The sequence below is a fragment of the Cuculus canorus genome, chromosome 7 (genome assembly GCF_017976375.1).
Source record: "Cuculus canorus isolate bCucCan1 chromosome 7, bCucCan1.pri, whole genome shotgun sequence".
In the NCBI taxonomy this organism is placed as follows: Eukaryota; Metazoa; Chordata; class Aves; order Cuculiformes; family Cuculidae; genus Cuculus; species Cuculus canorus.
This window is the reverse complement of record NC_071407.1, coordinates 14,636,948-14,656,160: the sequence shown is the minus strand read 5'-3', so window position 1 is coordinate 14,656,160 and position 19,213 is coordinate 14,636,948. Positions and strand designations below refer to the sequence as shown.

The 19,213-nt window shown below is 41.4% G+C and overlaps 1 protein-coding gene across 1 annotated transcript in view; it reads left to right on the top strand.

Moving 5' to 3' along the window:
* The window catches only part of ARMH3 (armadillo like helical domain containing 3), a 129,779-nt gene that overhangs the window by 21,760 nt on the left and 88,806 nt on the right, over nucleotides 1-19,213 (top strand). Inside the window, exons 11-19 of the mRNA XM_054071028.1 lie at nucleotides 869-929; nucleotides 1,983-2,029; nucleotides 2,712-2,787; nucleotides 5,840-5,933; nucleotides 10,768-10,869; nucleotides 14,626-14,684; nucleotides 16,043-16,108; nucleotides 17,205-17,274; nucleotides 17,652-17,712. Coding sequence (XP_053927003.1) covers nucleotides 869-929; nucleotides 1,983-2,029; nucleotides 2,712-2,787; nucleotides 5,840-5,933; nucleotides 10,768-10,869; nucleotides 14,626-14,684; nucleotides 16,043-16,108; nucleotides 17,205-17,274; nucleotides 17,652-17,712 — 636 coding nt within the window. The remainder of the gene's footprint in view (nucleotides 1-868; nucleotides 930-1,982; nucleotides 2,030-2,711; nucleotides 2,788-5,839; nucleotides 5,934-10,767; nucleotides 10,870-14,625; nucleotides 14,685-16,042; nucleotides 16,109-17,204; nucleotides 17,275-17,651; nucleotides 17,713-19,213) is intronic.

Below are 19,213 nucleotides of genomic sequence, written 5' to 3'. Positions count from 1 at the left end.
AGCATTAACTGCTTCTGAACAAGTGGATCCAGGACTGTCCGCATGCCAGATCAGAGGTGATTAAGGGCTGTATGCTCCTGCAAATTGTGAAAAGCATTAACTGCTTCTGAAGAAACAGGCAGCCAGCAGCAGGGATAGCGTGTTCCCAGCCGCTACTTTGTGAGCGACAGCACAAAATGTCTTAAGTTTTCCTAAGAAGGAAGTGCTTCAGTAAAAGTTGGAATCTTATTGCAGTTTCACCTGAGCAACCCAAGCCTTATGTGCAGCAGGATTCTCAGATTATCTAGAAAAAATGCTTTCTTTCCTTTAAAGGTCTGCTATTATAGATACGCAGAGGATTTGCAAGATGGTGCGAGTCAGCAAATCATGTAAATTATTTAACAGAGTAAGTTATGAGAGTAAAACAGAAGAAAAACCATCCACCCAACTTCGCTCATTCTAACAAAAGTTGTCAGGTGATCAGCTGGTTTAGTCTGTAGCAGAAGATGATTGAAATGAAACCGTTCTGTGGTTACTGGCTGCGTATATTCATGTGGTTCGTTACTGTTTTGCCAGTGCAGGACAAAATTTCCTGTGTCGCTTGGTCCCTGTTCTTCAGCATTAGTCCAGACTGGATGTCTCCTCTATAAAAGCACAGGCATTGTTCAGTCTTACATCTTTCTGCACCCCTGCTTCAACTCTACACAATTTACAAATATTTTAATACCCTTTGTATCTCCTTTTGTGAGTTCTTAAAAAGGGATTGTGAATGTTGAAGCTTTCTCCATCCTGTATCCTTAACAGATAAGACTGTCTCGAGGGATTTAGATAAAATAACCCTAGTTCCATTCCTAACCCTGAAACTTCATCCTTATCCCTGTTTGTTCAGGCAATACAAGGATAAGGAAGAGGAGCACCAGAGTGGTTTCTTCTCAGCCCTGACTAATATGGTAAGCAATGAAGCAGTGTTTTTCTTTTCTTAAAACAAGAGCCTCATGAAAGTTCTGTAGGAGGGTGTTTAAAAAACTGTGAGTTTGGGTTGCGGTTCTGAGGGAGGAAATGCGTTGATCCAATCCCAACCAGTACAACTGAAAAGCTGTATTCTGAGGAATGTGTTGTTGTCTGGCTGGGAAAGATCTTTCAAAAGGATGAGATTTCTCTTCTGACATTGATTATTGAAATTGTTTTCCTTCATCTTCTTCTTTCTAATTGATTTTATTTAAAAAATTCACAATTACTTGTCAGACATTTTTTAACAGCTACTTATTTAAAAAAAAGAATTGCTGCTCTGCTTACGTAGCCTAAAACAGAAAAGCTGAATATTTTTGAGGCTTCTTGTGCTGTAGCAAAGTATGATCTGCGGCTGGGTTTAGAGATTGGTTTCTTTTGCAGTCTTGTTTCTCAAGCCTGAGTGCGCTGTACCTATTGAGTAAACTTGAGTTCTGCAATAGACAGTGTCTATATTTTCAGAGAGGTACCTCTGAAAGGCGACTGTGAACTTGTCTCTTGTAAAGAGTACCCACTGTTCTGCTTGTTCAGTTTGGATTTGCTTTGCTCTCAGATTTAATTGTACTCTGAGATATCCAACTGGTAGAAAAAATTCCTGTAAGGAAGGGTTGTTTTGGTGCTGGCAGCTGTCAAGTATCCATGCTGGCTAGCATGGGTAAAACTGCTGCTGCTTTGGGCCAAGCAGGTAGGAAATTATTTCTGTTGTCCCCTTACAGAACATCAGGTTAATCCAGGCTGGGATTCAAGATACAGTTCTTTTTTATTTTTTGTGATTTAATGGGTGACATGTTTGTCAATGACAGCGGTGCAAAATAAAGTTGCAAATGTTTGTGTTTGTAATTGGGCATTTTATTCCCATTTATTTCACCGGTTAGAAAGTAAGTTGCATGTGTGCCCTCTTCCAGGGCTCTTCTAGTTGTTAAGTCAATGTTTTATCTCTTGCTGCCTAACAGCTTTCCTAAATTCCTCTCTTGCAATACTCTTCCTTTCCATAGGTGGGCAGCATGTTCATAGCGGATGCTGATGAGAAGATCTCAGTCCAGTAAGTGCACAGCTGTTGGTTACACAATGAATAGCAACTCACCTCCTGGTCAACATCATCTGCTCCATCCTGGAGCTGTTTCAATGAAGTAAAGCAAACTAAAGAGACTTCAGTTCTCTTGTGACTAAAATGGTACCACACCCCTGCAAACAGTGGGTTCTCACTTCAGTGAGAAGGTGCAGCAGGAGAAGCCACAGCTGAATTGCTTGTAATGAAGTGTATAAAATAAAACAACTGGGTTTTTTTATGAGGTATTTTTAGTATATAATCAGCATGTTGGAAGTGGCAAATGGGAAGTGATTGTTTGTGCTCTCTTGTCCCCAAGAATGTATTTTCTAAATCAGGGGAGAAAGTGATAAATATGAGGGTTTACGGTGTCTGTAGGAACTTCTTCCTTTAAGAGAAAGAATTTTAAATGGAAAATGCTGTTTGAGACTGAGCAACAAGGGAGAACTCCAGCAAGAAGGGAACAAAGACTGTAGTTGAGCTTTAAAACTAGCTATTTTTTTGGGAATTGCTAGCCACTAATAATTGAAAGAAAACCGAATTGTAGAGACAGAGTTTCATATAGTTCATATGTATTCTTTCAGATGGGCCGTGCTTCTGAAAAACTTTGCTCTTGGGATTCTCATCTGATGTTAGCCGCTAGCTAACTGTGAATTTGTCTGTATCCTTTCCACAGAACTAATGAAGCAATCCTCTTGGCCCTCTATGAAGCTGTTCACTTAAACCGGAATTTCATCACAGTTCTTGCACAAGTGAGTTTTAGTGCAATATTTGCCCATTTCTTTGTAGTGAGGGCCTTTGAAATTCGGAAGTAAGAAATGGAACTGGTTTAAAGAAATTTTGTATTTTTTTCCTATGTCCTTATCATAGGCATAGATGGGTATGAAAGATCAGAAACAGACCAGGGCTTATTTTACTTTTAGAAAATGCTTCCTGCCTTGCCAGAAGATGAGTAAAGTTTTGAGGGCGCAGTTCATATTAGAATGAGCCATTTTTCCCCACTGAATGGGAAGACCTGTGTGGAATGCCTTCTGCACCCTGTTGGTACTGCCATCAGGGAGGAAGGAGTGCGTGGACTGGTGGGGGTAAGATTGTGGCAGGTATCGGAGCAATTCATGCTCCTGAGAAGTTAAGAGCCAAGGGAAAGAGGATGATCTGACTCCAAAGCTGGATGAATTGTCCTGTGTGGCTGTGCACAGGCTGCACGTTGTTGTCTGTTTGAGTATCCTTTGCTTAGGGACTAATTGACGTGTGAGGACTGTTGTGTCAAATACTATTTTGTGTTCAGGCTTCTTTGGAAAGCGTAACCCCTTTTGCTTGGGAAACAGTCGGCAGAACATAGTGCTCCTCATCGTGCTGTTTATGATGAAAAAACAGAGCTTTGGCAGCCTTCTGAGCAGCAGTGGGCTGCTCTGTGCCTCTGAGCACAAACCACTGGCTGCTTTTCTAAACAGCGTGTGAGTTTGCAAAGGCAATCGTTGCTGTGAGACAGATAACGAGTCTGTCTGATTTGGTGATTGTGCTGTGGCTGGCTGGAAGGATAGCTTAATGGGTTTAGGAAAACCTTCAGGTTCAGGCTTTGAAATTTGGCTTTTAAGTACTGCTTATAACCTGTGAGTAAATTACATCAACACAACAGTTAATGCCTTTCCCCAGTTGTTTCAGATCCTCAAACTGCAGCCATACATCACAGGCTTGGCGTGATGGAGGGAGTAGAGACCTTTGGAGAGTCCTGGCAGTAGTGACAATGGAAGAGGTCTGACAGGCAGATCTTCTTCTGAAGAAAGCTTCAGTTCCATGAGTGGTTAATTTACTGACGTTCCCTGCATCTCTTTTCCCAGATTATTAATTCCTACTACTTGTGAGAAATACCTGCTCTTTCAATTCTGTGTACTACAAACTGAGGCATTTCTCTTGCTAAGGTATCCCTGAGGGAAGAGAGGCCTTTGGCAGGGAAAAAGAGCAGCTGGATTAAAGGCTGTTAAATCAAAACTAACAGGATAAACTAATTATTTGTGAAAGCGGTAGCTGAAGTGGCCGCTGATGAGTGGACTTAATTCAAGTGGAGATCTGATGTTCTTGAGTGGGTGGTGTGTAATCATAGAATCGTAGAATCACCAGGTTGGAAAGGACCCACTGGATCATTGAGTCCAACCATTCCTAATACCCCCTTAAACCATGTCCCTAAGCACTCCATCAACCCGTTCCTTAAACACCTCCAGGGAAGGTGACTCGACCACCTCCCTGGGCAGCCTGTTCCAGTGCCCGATGACTCTTTCTGTGAAGAATTTTTCTCTGATATCCAGCCTGAACCTCCCCTGGCGGAGCTTGAGGCCATTCCCCCTTGTCCTGTCCTCAGCCACTTGGGAGAAGAGGCCAGCTCCCTCCTCTCTATAACCTCCTTTCAGGTAGTTGTAGAGAGTAATAAAGTCTCCCCTCAGCCTCCTCTTCTCAAGGCTAAACAACCCCAGCTCTCTCAGCCGCTCCTCATCAGACTTGTTCTCCAGCCCCCTCACCAGCTTCGTTGCTCTTCTAAAAAATCATTTAAGAGAGGGCAAGGTAGGTCAGGCTGTCCTTTGAAAAAACTACGTAAAAGCTGATAAGTGTTCCTGTCTAAGTTGTTGCCCATTGCCAGGGATTGCATGAATGACTACCTGCTGCTCTGTAGGCACATAGAAAGAGCAGGGATACAGTTGCGTGGGTGCAGAAGTGTTAAGATTCTTGTTGGTCCCGAGTTTTTGCTGCTAGGTGGCACTGTCATCACTGTACTGACTTAGTATCTGGGGAAAATAAAGGTCAACACCATAGCAAAATGTATGGAAGCAAATGTGGTTTATGTAAGATTTTCAATGGAAAATTGTATTTTAAAGTTTAAGTCAGTACCTGTAATAATGTAAAATTGTCTTTGAATTGTGGAATGTGTGTCTGTGCTTCCCCTAAAATATGTGCATTTGTTGTTGCTCATAAAATGAGATGTTCTAAGAAAACGTGTAGGATATCCGCTTGTGAACAACCCTATGGAACTAACATCAAATCAGGAGTTCTGTATCCCTTCTTTTTATTTTGAAATGATGATCATATATGAAGGCGAGTAAAACTTGCCCTGTGAAATGGACTCTTTGCTTGGCAGCCGCACTTAAAATGGTATGGCAGATTGCCTGCAGTCTCCCCAGTGTGGATAGACCTGGAAGCTTACAAAGAGTGAAGTCAAAGCAGTCATTAGGCAGGCAACTATTAGCAAAGATAAAATGGGGAAAGTAACTGACTGATGGAAGTGGAGAGAATCGATAATGATAGTGTTATTTATGTTATGCATCTTTTCCTGCAGTGCCTGAGCTTTATAGTGAAATAGGGAAGTAATAAATTGCCATCATCTTTGAATATGAACAGGTGGAGGGCAGGAGCGAAGAGATTTGCTTTGAGAAAGCGAAATGAAAGAATCTTGGGAGACTTCAAATGCTCATCCTTCGGTTGTTTTGGGGGGGAACTGGAAGCTATAAACATCGTGGGCATACCTTTTCCCATTCTGCACTGGGGAAGGGCATGTTATCTGTCTGCTGGGGACAGCCACCACTTTCAGGTGCATTTTGCGTGTTTTGTGGAGTAAGGAGATTGATTTACAGATTAATTGTAGATGTCCAAAGTCAGGAAACGTAACCTTGCCTTCTGGAGGAGAGGCTGAAGTTTCTTGAGACTTTATTAGTCACGTCTGCTGTGTGGAACAGTGCGAGTAGCGATCTGTGTGACTTCTGCCTAGGGAAGCTATTGACCTGTACGTATCTGGGCGTTTGTGTTTTCTGTTAGAGCCATCCTGAAATGGGGCTGATGACAACACCAACAAGCCCAATTCCAACAACACCTGTCACTCCACTTGGAACCACCCCGCCTTCTTCAGATGGTAAGAAATGTAAAGATCTCCTGGTAAAAAAAACAATTAAAACTGTAGAATAACTAGCAAAGCATTTTTTAAGATGGCAACTAATGAGGTCTATCTGGAGCAGATGTAACCCAGTGGTCTCTTCCTGGAGTGACTTGCCTTACTAAACATGAGCAAGATTCTTTGACTTGAATTTATTTCTGTTTTGCCTTCTATGTTGCTCAATGAATAGTGACAATGAAATTGTGCAGCTCAATGAAATTATGCTGATATACCTTCTGAAAATGGTATTTTCCCAGTGTTTGCACAAAGATGCACCCAAACCCTTAGGTATTCTGTGTAGGCTTTTACTTATGAATATTTCTAGTGTCGAGTTCTTTGTCTGGGTTTATTTGTCAATGGAACAGTTTTACGGAGAATCGCAGTGGATTCCTGCTTGTCGTTAATGTGCTTCTCCCCAGCTTTGAATTAACTGGAATTTGAATCCAACCTGGGCATGGAGGTATTCCTTCCTCTTGTTGCTTTTTCTGTGATAGGCTTTATAAAAGACTGCTTGCCCTAAGATCTTGCTTCTAAATGAGATGTTACGTGTTCACATAAATATGCCTTGGAGTCGTCTAAAATAAAACCCTTTTCATTTAAGGTATGGGCAGATATAACCTAGTTAAAGAGAAGAAATCAAACGTGACTGTTGTCACGTACTTTAATAGCATCCTCTAGATCTGAAGAAAGTGTTTAATGAAGGAACAGAGTTAGTTCAAACAGAGCACAGTTAGGAAATATTTCTAAGGAAAAGCAGCCTGGGTTACTCAGTTATATCAGCTATTCAGGTCATTTGATACTCTAGTTAAGGATGATCCTACTTGTGGATGAATTCTGTGTGGTTACCATGGATATCAAAAGCTTCAGTTAAAAAGCCCCCTGTGTCTCAAGTCTCTCTGTGCGTACAATGTAAAATGTAGAGGGGCAGGCATTTTGTGGACTTCTGTTCAACACGTTCATTGCGAATGTATCCACCCACACACCATATTATACAACTGGCAGAATTTATGCTTACCTACATCTACAGCTTGCTTGCACTCTTTTTAATTTACCAAAAAATAAAAGCAAAACACAAGCTCCATCCTGCTTTCAGCAGAGTCAGTGACCTTGTGAAGCTTTAGGCTTCTTGCTGCTTGTAAGGTTATAAGTTTAAGGAGAGGAGCTGATCTTGATGTGCAGCAATTACATAGGGAAGCGTTCTTTATTTCTATTTGCTGTCACCTTGCTGATCCCTAGCCTCAGTGACTTTTTTGAGGACCTCAGCTTGGTTTAATTTGAGTGGTGGTGCTTTAGTATTGCTGATATTTTTAAAGGTATGTCAGAATTTTTCTCATTTTCTAAGGTCTTGCAACTCCATTTGCCTATAGCTGAGAAGTTAGCAAGAGGCTTTTTGGCTTTGGAATGAAAAGATTGCTTTCTTGTTTTTCCTGCATTTAAAAAAGTGTAGTTGAGCTATTTTCAAGTTACAGCAACATGTAGAAATCAGTGTGGGTTTCAGGCACTTTTCTTTATCCTGTCTGGGATTAAAAATGGGTTCAAATTCTGGTTTGAAATTTCTCTGACTCTTAGTATATAACGTGAATTAAGGCCTTTCAGAGTTTAAAAATGTTTATTAAAAAAGTCAAGGTGTGTAGCATGAACAAGATAAGCAGTGATGTGTTCTTCAGAGTGATTTCTTCTTTTTTTTTTTTTGAAAATGAGACTTTTGCTAGAAACTGTTGATCCATAATATGTAAATCAAGTGTGCCTGTCACCATAGTTATCTAAATGTCAGTTTGCTTACTGTTGTTAAATATTCATTCAATGCATTCATTGTAACAGCTCCAGAAGGACCCACTGGGGATATAAATACATTTTTCAGACTTTTAGCTAAATCTTTGAGCTATTCATAATATTGGGGGTGAAAAAGCTTCCAGTCTTACTGCATAGACTTTGGTGACATACTGGGCATGTTAGCAACATGTCAGGATCCTCAGAGCATCAAGATTGAATGGACTAAACCAGCTCACGCTTGGGGATGTGCAGCCTTTAGAAGCTAAAAGCCCCATTATCATTACATTGATGTGATTTGAACAGCGAGGTTATATTGATCTATTTGGCCTGTTGTTTCCAAGGGCTACAAACTCGTATTCAAGGTGATTGTATAATCCCTAACTGCATGAGAACTTCTGCTGTGATCTGGGCCTCTCTGTGCTCACTTTAAAGAATCCTGCATTTGACTGTTCGTTTGTTTCCTTCATCTTTCTGTGCCTGTGCTTGTGCCAGTTCCAGGGGTAAATAAACCTTAATTATCTCGTTACAAGGTTATGAAATCTAAGGCTTAAATTATCAAAGTTGTTTGTAAAGGCAGACTTTTCTCTGAACCGAAGCACAGTTGCTCACAGGATCAAACCACTTCCCCTCAGAGCCCCTTGCAAGTTCCAGTCTCATCATAAATACCCTCTTCTTTCCTCAAGAGTCAGAAAAGCCTTGAGCATTCTTGAAAATAGATGGAAAAGAGATAATGTAGTTCTTATGATGTGTGTCTTAGTGGTCTGCAGGTCTGTTTCCAGTGCAAAGGGAGCACTGTCTTAAGCTATCTTTAAGACTTGAGAAGACAGAGGGCCTTCTGGCAATCATAATTCAAGCCACCGATGACCTCCTACATGTGAAAAACTGTGAGTTTGAGCTCCTAGGCAGACAGAACAGTAGTGTTACTGTCGTGTCAGGACAGGCACATAGAGCTTGAAAAGATCCTCTTGACTCTTTGAATCTTGTGTCTTATAATTGTAGGCACATCATTGCAGAATCCCTTGAATTTATCAACCTTTGTTTTAGTTTAAATTTGTTTCCCAATAATTCCTGTTGGGAGGCAGTATTCAGCATCTTGTTCCTTGGTTAGAAATCTTCAACTTTCCAACCTGCATTTCTTGTCAGTTTATACCCATTTATTATGGTGTTAACCTTACTTTGGAACACAGATAGCTCTTTTTGATGGATTGGGTTACTCACTCCTCTATTTTGCAGTCTAATAAGAAGGGCTCTCTATTCCTCTGATCATCTTACTATCCTTTCTTTAAACTTGTTCAGCGATGAGTTCGTCCTCTTTTAACATGGGATCAGCGTAATTATGGACAGTGTTGGAGACAAGGGCTCACCAGTACCTTGTGCAGGGCGTTACGGTGTTTCTAGCTTTGCTGGAAGTGCGTTTGTGGATGTGTTGTAGGACCATGCATACTCCTCTGTACTTTGTATTGGTAGCTCGTCATCTTGTCATCTGATAGTGTACCATGGTATTACGGTGCTTCATGTGCAGCTCATGAGCACTCAGCTTGCCATGGAAATAAATCCCTGAATTCCTGACCTTATGGCTTGTACTGTTTAATTTAATCTTGCATTTATTATCTCATTTATTACTTTGTTTTTATCCCATTTTTGTGCGCAGCCTGATATTCCTCATATTAAACATATATTCCATATATGTTTACATATCCCAACTTTCTGCCATTAGCAGATTCATTAGGCAACAACTGTTTCTTGTGCCCAGGTCACTCACAAAAAAGAAAGCTATTCCCTAAACTGGCACCTAAGGAATTCAAGTAGAAACTTCTGCCCAGACTAGTAATTTCTCGAATTGCCAGATCTTTTGATACACTTTAATTTCTGTATTGGTTCTCACTTATGTGCTTCACTCTTAATTTTTCATTCAGCTTTGCTGAAGTCCTACTAGATTAGCTCCATCAGTTTAGGGTGTTTATTTCTGTCTGAGCTGATTTATCTTTAATGATACCAGACTTATCTGTCAGGATCTGCAGGTAAATGCATGCTGTGTTTTTCTCTCTTATCTTCCCCCCTGTCCGCCTTCAATATTTCTTATAAAGTGTTTCTGAATGAGGAGGCTGGGAGTGGCCCTCGCGGATGGCTCAGGCTCAGTCATCAGTAAAAATGTGCTCAGTCACGTGGTGGAGGTTTGACAGCTCATAAACTCAGTGCTTCAGATGGTACATGGGGATTGAGCGGGAGGCACATTGTGCAATTAGCTGAGTAATTCAGATAGCTTCTTGTAAAGTCTAAGACAGATGATGTCCAGTGCTAAGGTGTCAGTAAGTAGAGCTGGTGGTAACACGGAACATATCTTAGACAAATGCCGGTGAACTGCTACTCTGCTGCAGGTATGGAAGGCACATTTCTGCTTCCTGCTGTGTTGTGATTTGCCTAGCGCAACACATGATTGCTTCTGCTTCTTGATTTTGTAAAGCTGCTCTTTCTATCTCTCTTTTCTACCATTTTGGTCATGCAATAATTGTTATGTTACTGTTATGTTACTGTCTTGTGTGTTGCAAGAGAGGCTGTTGTTGGGAGAGCAGAATGGAATTGATGTGGACCTTTTGGAACTGAAATTCCAAAATTGCTGGAACTGAGAAGAGTCTTTGCTGGCAATGCTTCTTTCCAAACAGGGCATGTTAACTGTGTTGGTTTTAAGAATTAATTGGGTACTGGTGAGAATATCTTGAGCTCCTTAGATTGGGAATGTTGATGACTGCCAAAACAGCAGGCTGATCTCCCTCGGGGTGGGCGCAGGGGGCAGGACAGGGCAGAGGTGGGTATCACTTTGCTGGGTACCACAAGCTGTACTTAGAGCAGGAGAAATGATCTCTGGAGGAGTGGTACCTGTCTTCAAAACAAAATCTTTGGTAGGTGATCATGAAGGGGGAGGAGGAGGTCAGGTGACCCTGCAATAAGTTGATCCTATCCCAGGTCTGTGACTTGGATCTCTGTATTGTCACCTCTTGTATTTGTGGAGGGTAAACGTGTCTTATCTGCTTTGTTACAGTTATAAGCTCTGCAGAGCTGCCTTTGGATGCTGATGTGCAAACTAGCAACCTGCTGATAACCTTCTTGAAGTACAGCTCGATTGTGATGCAGGACACAAAAGGTAAGTAAATTCTGTTGATGCAGCTGTGGGTGCAGCAAGCATTGCTTCTTGAAGTCGGGAGGGCATAAGAATATGTTTAGTGACTCCATAAATAGAAGTTAACTGGAATCCCTTTAGAGGGCTGAAGATTCCACCTTCTAAGAAAATGAAATGACTTCTTGTTGTGAGATAAGAGTTATGAGATGAAGAGAGACCTAGTGCTGTCAAGAGAGAAGTCACATATGGAAAGAATGTAATAATAAAAATAATAGTACCTGATAACAAAGTCTGTCCCTATGCAGGAGGTGTGAACATACCCGATTCTAGCTCTCTGACACAGAGGGGAAGTCATGTACCAGCAAACTGTATTTTTAGGAACATTTAGAACCTGACACAGGAGGCAAAGCCCAACATTAAGAGGAAATATTTCCTTTGTCCTTTGGTACTTGCTGGTTAAACAGGCAGCTCTTTAATTATAAAGAGGACGGCAGTGACTTTACACTGTACTAGCAGTAATTTGCTCTACAAGATATATTTCCATATCATGCTTTTTTGTTTCTGCTGATAGTTTTGTGGAGCTTAATTTCAGCTTGCTGGAGTTGAAGTATTGCTTCACCTCCTGCCTAAGGTACCCAGGGGTGCTGTTTTGCCCAGTGGTTATATGGGCAGGACCACAGTGTGAACATAACAAGTGATCTTCATACTCTATTTCAGCCCATTACCAACTTTTTCTCTTAAGTTAGATATAACAACTGAACAAAAATAGAGAGGTAGATGCAGAGCTATGGTGCATTGATTACTGAACCTGAACACTTGACACTGTAGAAGAGAGCAGGAAGGACAGTTTCCTTGTACATACTGTCTTGCCGTGAAATTGTACCTGGCTGTCTTGTTCTTCTCCCGTGTGCAAGCTAGTTGAGGAAAAGGTGGATAATTGAAATTAGGACCAAAGGGGACTTCATGAAAATATCTAGCACATCTCTCAAAGTCAAGGCAGAATCAGGTTTGCATGTATCTTTTCTCAGAGATATTACTGACAGGTTGAATAAAGATACTCTGATGTTGGAGCGTCATTTTTAGACTATCAGTTCCAGTGTTTAAGTGCCCTTATTATGAGAAAGCTTCATGTGCATGCTAAATTCTTTGCTGTGATATAAATGAATTACTAATTCTCTTCTCCAAGATAGATGCTGAGAATGGATTATTTCTTTCTTCTTTGTGACAGCCCTTTCGCATTCGAAGTCTGCTTTCACATTTCCTCTTGCTTTTGTCTTTAAGCTAAACCACCTCAATCTTTCTTCACTCGTTTCTTATAGATCGCATGCGTGAGAAAAGCTTACCAGCTCTCATCAGTCTCATTTGCTTTTCTGAGGGTCTCTCATGCTGATCAAGTCTTGGATGGAACAATTCTATATTTTTCAATTTAACTTCTGCACTTATTAGTCAGTGTAACATGGAAAGTCTGCAGAGGCCCTCGGGAGCTGCCAAACTGGATTAGTTTCAGATGGAGTGAAATGTGATAGAGGGGATTCCTTACTAAACAAGTCAGTGAGAGAGGAGTTGATGATTCATTTTTGGTTCTAGTTTGTATGACATTCGAAATTGGTGTGGCTTATAGACTTAATCTCCTTGCCACCGTGGCAACAGGTGGCAGTGAGCTCTCCTGATTGATTGTTTAAAAGAAGTGTGCCTTCCAAACTAATGCTTAGTGATTCTAGTGGGTATATTCCTGTCCTTGTGTTTTGATGATAGATGGGGCTCTGCATAACCTTTTTTGTTCTCGTGTGAGACTGATCATGGGCCACCAATATAGCAACCAGAGAATAAGAATGAATAACTCCAATTTTACTCCATGTGTCTTGAGACAGGTGGGAACACTTAGAGGGGAGACTGATTTGTTCCACGTCCCTGAGCAGGCAGTTGTTTTGGTCCTGTCTTAGAGAGCATGACTTAATAAATTGTGTTTGCTAGATCCTCCTCTTGTTTTCTCTCTTGTGTCAGTCTGAGGCAGATGTCTTGGGAGAAATTAAAACTGCATCATTTTTTGCCATCGGTAAAATAGGGTTCACACTGCTATACCTCCCCATAGGAAGTGGTCTGCTTTGTTTCTTTAATGACTGATGCTGTGAAAGCGTGAAGTGTCTGTACGAGTAACTGCCTGCATAGCTGCCCCATAACTGCTGAAAATAGCGTGATGTTCACCACACACTGGCTGAAGGCAGAATTCCTTGTGTGAAACAGGAGCCTTTACAGTATGATCCCCAGAGAAAGAAGTGGTAGCAGCACCTACGGAAATATACAGGAAGGCCTTACAATAGGAAAATAACAAGACTCCAGTGTATCAGAGTTCTTTAAGGCCATTTCTCCTGCTTTGCTGGAGTAGAAAACTTTTCACTTAAGTATTTTAGCTGAGGTAATGAGACATAGGAGATACTTTTAACTCTCCCATTCCAAAATTCCTCTTCATCTTTCTTACTGCAGCAAAATAAAATCAGCATGCTTTAGGGCACATCTTGTTAGTAAATATCTGTCCCTCCACAGCATAGAAAAGAAAACAAAAGAGGCATCAAACTAGACAGAAGAGCTAGCTAAGCCCATTTTATCTATGTTTATAGATTACCATATACACACTAACTAGCAAAGCGTTTGTAAAAGATGCAAGGAGTTTGGCTGATGCTGTCTTCCAGTTTATATGAAAGTGCTTTGACTGTTTCATGTTTCCCTGTCCTCTAAGTCCGAATCTAAGGCACATATTTGGAGTGGTATGTTTAGTAGTCTTATGCATTAGAGAAGCTCAGGAATATGTGGAAGTTTAAACTTCCTCAGACTTTAGATATAGGTATGTTGATGTAGTTGGGTTTTGTATATTTATGGTTTTGGAAGTGAGTGGTTCGTTTTTTAAATGAGCTTGATTTCACAGTGCTTTGAACAGGCTGATCTTAGCTGGCCCTGCTTTGACCAAGGATTGGACCTGAGGTTTCTTCCATCCTAAGTTACTCTATAACTGTATATATCTTGCTTTTTGGTATTTCAGGGTTAAAATGGAGAGAGAAGTGTTTCAAATAATTCAAATAAAAAGTGCATTTTTCTGCCTTAGTCCCTCTCTATTTGTGAGTCTTTCTGCCCTCCAATTGTCATTCAGGGCAAAAGCTGTGTGAAGTTGTAAGATGAATAACAAGTTGCAGAACATGATCGGGGCGGAACTCCTTTGGCTCAAAATGCAAAGTCTTTGCAGACTTCTTTGTTTCATGATTTTGCACAGAGCAAACTAGGCCATATGTCTCAGTATTCGAGTTAAAACTTGGGACTTTGAGCATAATGTTGGGAGTCATTCTGCTACCCTGTGCTGTGCCCCTACCAAAGCTTTGCTGCTGATTTCAAAACCTACAGCAAAGGTGATCTTTTTCGTTCCTCGTCTAGGAGACGGAAAAGCATGTCTCTGCTGTGACAGAAAGGCAGAGACTAACTCTGGTATGTAGGATATCTGTGGGAGTAAAACTGAATGACACAGAAACCTCACTGATTGTTTTGATGCTGTTGGAGGTTAAAATCAGGAACTTTGATGTTGTTGCAGACTAGTGAAAAACTGGTGGATTTAGTGGTCAGGCTGGAGGCTGAGTGCTTGATGAGAGTAAGCTGTTAGCTATCGCAGAGGAGGTAAGAGTATGAAGAGTCTCCAAGGCTGGGCTTGTCTCTTTCTGCAACATCTACCTCACTCTTCAGCACTGGTAGACTTGTGTGGCTCATGGAGCACTTGTTTTTTCTTTCCCTTTGCAGATGAGCACCGGCTACACAGTGGCAAGCTGTGTCTGATTATCCTGACGTGCATAGCAGAGGTAGGTTTCTTGTGTGATGCTGTTCAGCAGATGGTGTGTTACAGGGCTCTGTCTGCGTGCACATCCCCTGCCTCCTGCTGATCCGGAGCTGAAGATCTGCAGTGGTACTGAGTAATGAGGATCTCGGGCACTTAACGTTTTGCTAATAAACCTGATGCAGTACTGTTAAAATTGACTTGAAACTTGAAAATTGGATCATCTTAGCCAGCTCCTAGGGATGAAGAGAGAAAAGAGCAAACCTAAGCCTTTTCTCTCTTAGCTGTTGAGTGACCTTGTGATGTGGCTTTTAGATGAGGAATGTGCTAATGGCTTTCAACTCCGTGTTGTTTGTAGTAAACATGGGCAATCCCTTATCCCTTCTTCCTAAGAAGGATACAAGTGTGAAAGAAAGGTGCATGGCTGTAGGTCTTCTCAAGCAAGACAATTAGCAAATCTGGTAGCTGGGGGAGAAAGCAGTATCACAGAGCTATGTCAGCAGTCCTGGCTGAATGTAGTCCTGTCTCATGGGAAGTATGTACTAATAGCTTGACTGGTGTCCTGAATGGTGATTAAGTTTTCCTGACATTTGCATTTTGCTTCCTTGCAAGCAAAGACCTTGCAATAAAAGCAGCGATGTTGATAGCCAGTGTAAATATTCTGAAGTAATGTTTCTTCAGGGTGCAGCCTGAAAGCTAATCATCTGCATTTCAAATACATATAATTAAATGTTTTTGACACTTGAGTTCTTCAGGTGAATGCATAGATAATACAAGAAAAGAAATTCTGTTTCTGCATAGCCAGGGCATGTTTTGGTTCTGGTATTAAAGGGAGGATATAGTACCCAACCTGACTGTGTGTTTTCTAGAGGAATGACTTTGATTTAGAGCTGGTCTCGGAATGATCTTTGTGTGAGGGGTGGGACAGTTGATAAACCTACCTGCTAGTACTGCAGTAACTTCTGGCACAATGGGTCCATCTAAACGCCAGCATAAACCTTCAGCCATGGTCACAGGAACTTGCATGTGGGAGAACCACCTTATGTGTTATACAGGACTTTTAAACTCTTGATGCTGGGGTGTGTGCAGTCCAGACTTTGGATGAGCAAAGGAGGAGAACGGAAAATAAATTGCTAACAAAACAAGCAGCAGTGCAGACTTCAACTAAAGTGGAATTGGCATCAGAAGGGGTTTACTTCTGTGTGACTGGAGACATGGGTGGGACATGGGTTGAGACAAGAGGAGGTGACAGGCAGCTTTCTGGCCTTATAGCTGCATGTTGGAAGTTTTGCGCTGAAACATACGATTTGAGAGGCAAGTGGAAGGTGTCCGGCACTTGGTTGGCTATTAATATCTCCTTCCTTTTCTTGCTTTTTTCAATAGGATCAATATGCTAATGCTTTTCTCCATGATGATAACATGAATTTTCGAGTAAACCTACACAGGATGGTGAGTCTTTTCCTCCAGATGCTCTGTTTTGTCTTTGGGATGAGAACATGGAGGATTTGAGTCCTTGTGTGTTGAAAACTATGTCACGGACACCTGACTTAGACTGCTAAGGCGTGTGGAAATACTGTGAGAAATGCAGTAGCTGAGGAATGATTTTGAAATCACTCTCGGAATGTCTCATCCCTTCAAAGAACAAAGACCTGGCTGCCCTGTTGGTGAATTCGGAGGCCTGTGTAGCTGGGGAGGAGCTGTTTATTATGAGGTCTCTGAGGAAATCGGTAGCAGAGAGAATGTTCTGCCTTGATCTTCAGCAAATCTTAGCCCTCATGTGATATATTAATAGCCATCTGGAGTTACACTGAGTGCTCTGATTTGGCTTATGCTTCATCCTGCATGTGGTGATTCACCTTCAAGGAGGAATGTATTTTTTTTCCAGAGCTTTTTCCTGCAGGTACCTGTCGAGGCAGTATCCTTACTTGGTTCACAAAGCTCTGTAGTTACAAGTACTTTGAATTGTTATCCTAACTTGATGCATTCTGTCTTTGTGATACTGGCAAGTTCCACCTCATCTGACAGTGATGTGTCGCTGGTTCAGGATAGAAACAGGCATCTTGCTTCGTAGTGAGCATACTGCAAGGATGATAGTTCATTCCCGCTTGACGACAAACTTGCCATTCAATTAGCCTTTCTGGTCTGTTACAAGAACAATCAAAGCCATTTAATACTGCACACGCTGTTAAGAATGTGGATCAAACTTGTGGGTCAGAAGCAAATCAGTATGTCAGTCAAGGGGGAGGAATTGCTCTATGAAATTTTTATGTATGTGTGTGTTTCTTCTCCCCCTGGCTCCCTGTGATGTAACAGTGCCCTCCAGTTACACAGCTAGAGAAATAAAAACAGTGGTCAGCACGCTGAAAAGCAGGCACAATTTTGCTCCAGCCATGGCCTTTAGGATTAATATAGGTGAGATAGCAGTTGGAGAAAAAGAGAAAAGGGAAGCCTATGCTGATGATACTGTTCGCATGAAAGATGCAGTAATGCACAGAATGTCACTTCAGGCTTCTACTGACTTCTTTTCATCTTTGTGTGTCTGAAGCCAATGCGACATAGGAAGAAAGCAGCAGACAAGAACCTGCCCTGTCGCCCGCTGGTGTGTGCAGTTCTTGGTGAGTATTGCTAGAGTACATGTGCGCTTTTTGTTCTACAACAGAAATATGAGAGCAATTGTAAGCATCAGAATTTGTGGTATATTCCTTATTTGACTAATAGTGAGGGAAAGCATATGAAGAAGCAGTACCTGAAAGCAAAGTACAGTTCGTGCCCTCAGCTTCCAGTAGCTTGGGTTTTGGTTTTTTTTAATTCCAGAGGATGTCTAAAGCTCTTTAAAACAAACAAAGAGAAAAAAGGGAAATTTCTGTCATCTAAGCAGGAATAGTGTCTGGTAGAGGTAGGTAGATGGGGTAGTTTGACTTCCTTATTGTTGTCTGCTGGAAGTTAACCATAGCTAGCTCAATACTTACTTTGTAATTTTCTTTTCTGTCAGATTTGATGGTGGAATTCATTGTAACACACATGATGAAAGAATTTCCTATGGATCTCTATGTGTAAGTGTCTGTGGGGTGACTCGTCATTCCATTTGAAGTTTTGAATTTGGGTGGAATTCTAGTAATAGAGCAATCTTCTGTCTGAAATAACACTTCGTGGCCGGTGAGGAACAGGATGGCTTTTCATGAACTCTTCCAACAACTTTTTCTACTTCTAAAGTACTCTGTGTGCCAGAAAATTGAAAGCAAAATGAATTTCCACTTTTCAGACCGATTTCCTAATCTACTTGATCAAACACAAAGCTTTTCAGTTGGAAAAAAGAGTCATAATATAGAGTCATTGCAAGGATCCCCACTTACCAGAAGATGAATGTTGATCTAAAAACTGAAAAGGGCTTTGAAAAAAAACAGGATGGCTGATGTGAGTCTTGGAAGGCAGTGTGGAAAGTGGGAGAGAGGTTTAAGCCTGAAATAGGCTGCTAGGCAGCAAGGGTTAAAACTTAGCGATAAGGAAAAGGAGAAAAGAGGACAGGGCTACACATGAGAGCTCTCTGTGTCCCATGGTGCCCCCAGAATGCTTTATTCTGCTTTAGCCTGGAGGGCAGAAATAGGATTTGGGCAGATCATTGGCTTTGCTCAGACTGACTGTACATTACTGCATTTCCCCAAGGCTTGAGCAGCGCTACATTCTATAGAAGAGATAAAGATACATAGGCTGTTTTCCCTTAAGGTAACTTTTCAGCATGTTCTGATTTTTCCCAAGTAACCCTGCAACTACAGTGCCTTTGCGATGGTTATACAGTAAAATTATGAGTTTGGGAGAAATGTTTTCTAGTGACAATTGCAGAATTAATTGTAGGTGGGTGTAGCACATTGGAATTTCACATGGAAGGTGGAAAAAGCTTGGGCTCAAAAGTATGGTCACATCTAGAAACCCCATGGGGTAAAAAAAAAAAAAGAGTAGTAGCAACCATCAGTGGACACTTGTATCCAGTCATTTTGGAATGTTTGTGCAGTCCTTTCTCTACACTCGTGCCTGAGACCGTCCCATAGCAAATGTAGTTGTTGAATTCAAAGTGGGTGTTCTGAATGCACAAGTAGTGACATATTTCTCTGCAGCACATTTAAGAGGTGACAATATGAAGCTGCTCAAGGGAGGACATTAATATTTAAAAGAGAAAGCCAGATTGCTTTGAGCAAGGGTGGGTTTTGCTGTTATATGTATTATGAATCCTCAGCACAAAGCTAAGAAGCAAAGGCACCCCTGGATAACTTCATAACTAAAGCAGTTTCATAACTAAAGGAATATGGTTTGGGAGTCTGTAGGCTGGTGCTCTGGCCCCATAGGTGAGGGTACTTGGACTGTTATGCGGTTCCCCATCCCTTTTTTTTCCTGCCTTGATTTCACCTGGAAAGCTGTATGCTACTGTGTACAACCACAAGGTTTCAATGCTGAAATATGTCTGCAGAGTATTTTGCGTTAACAGCTACTGTAATTATAAAGAAGTGTTTTAGCCACTGCTGGTTTCTCTCTGGTCAATACCTTAAATAGTTTTTTTTG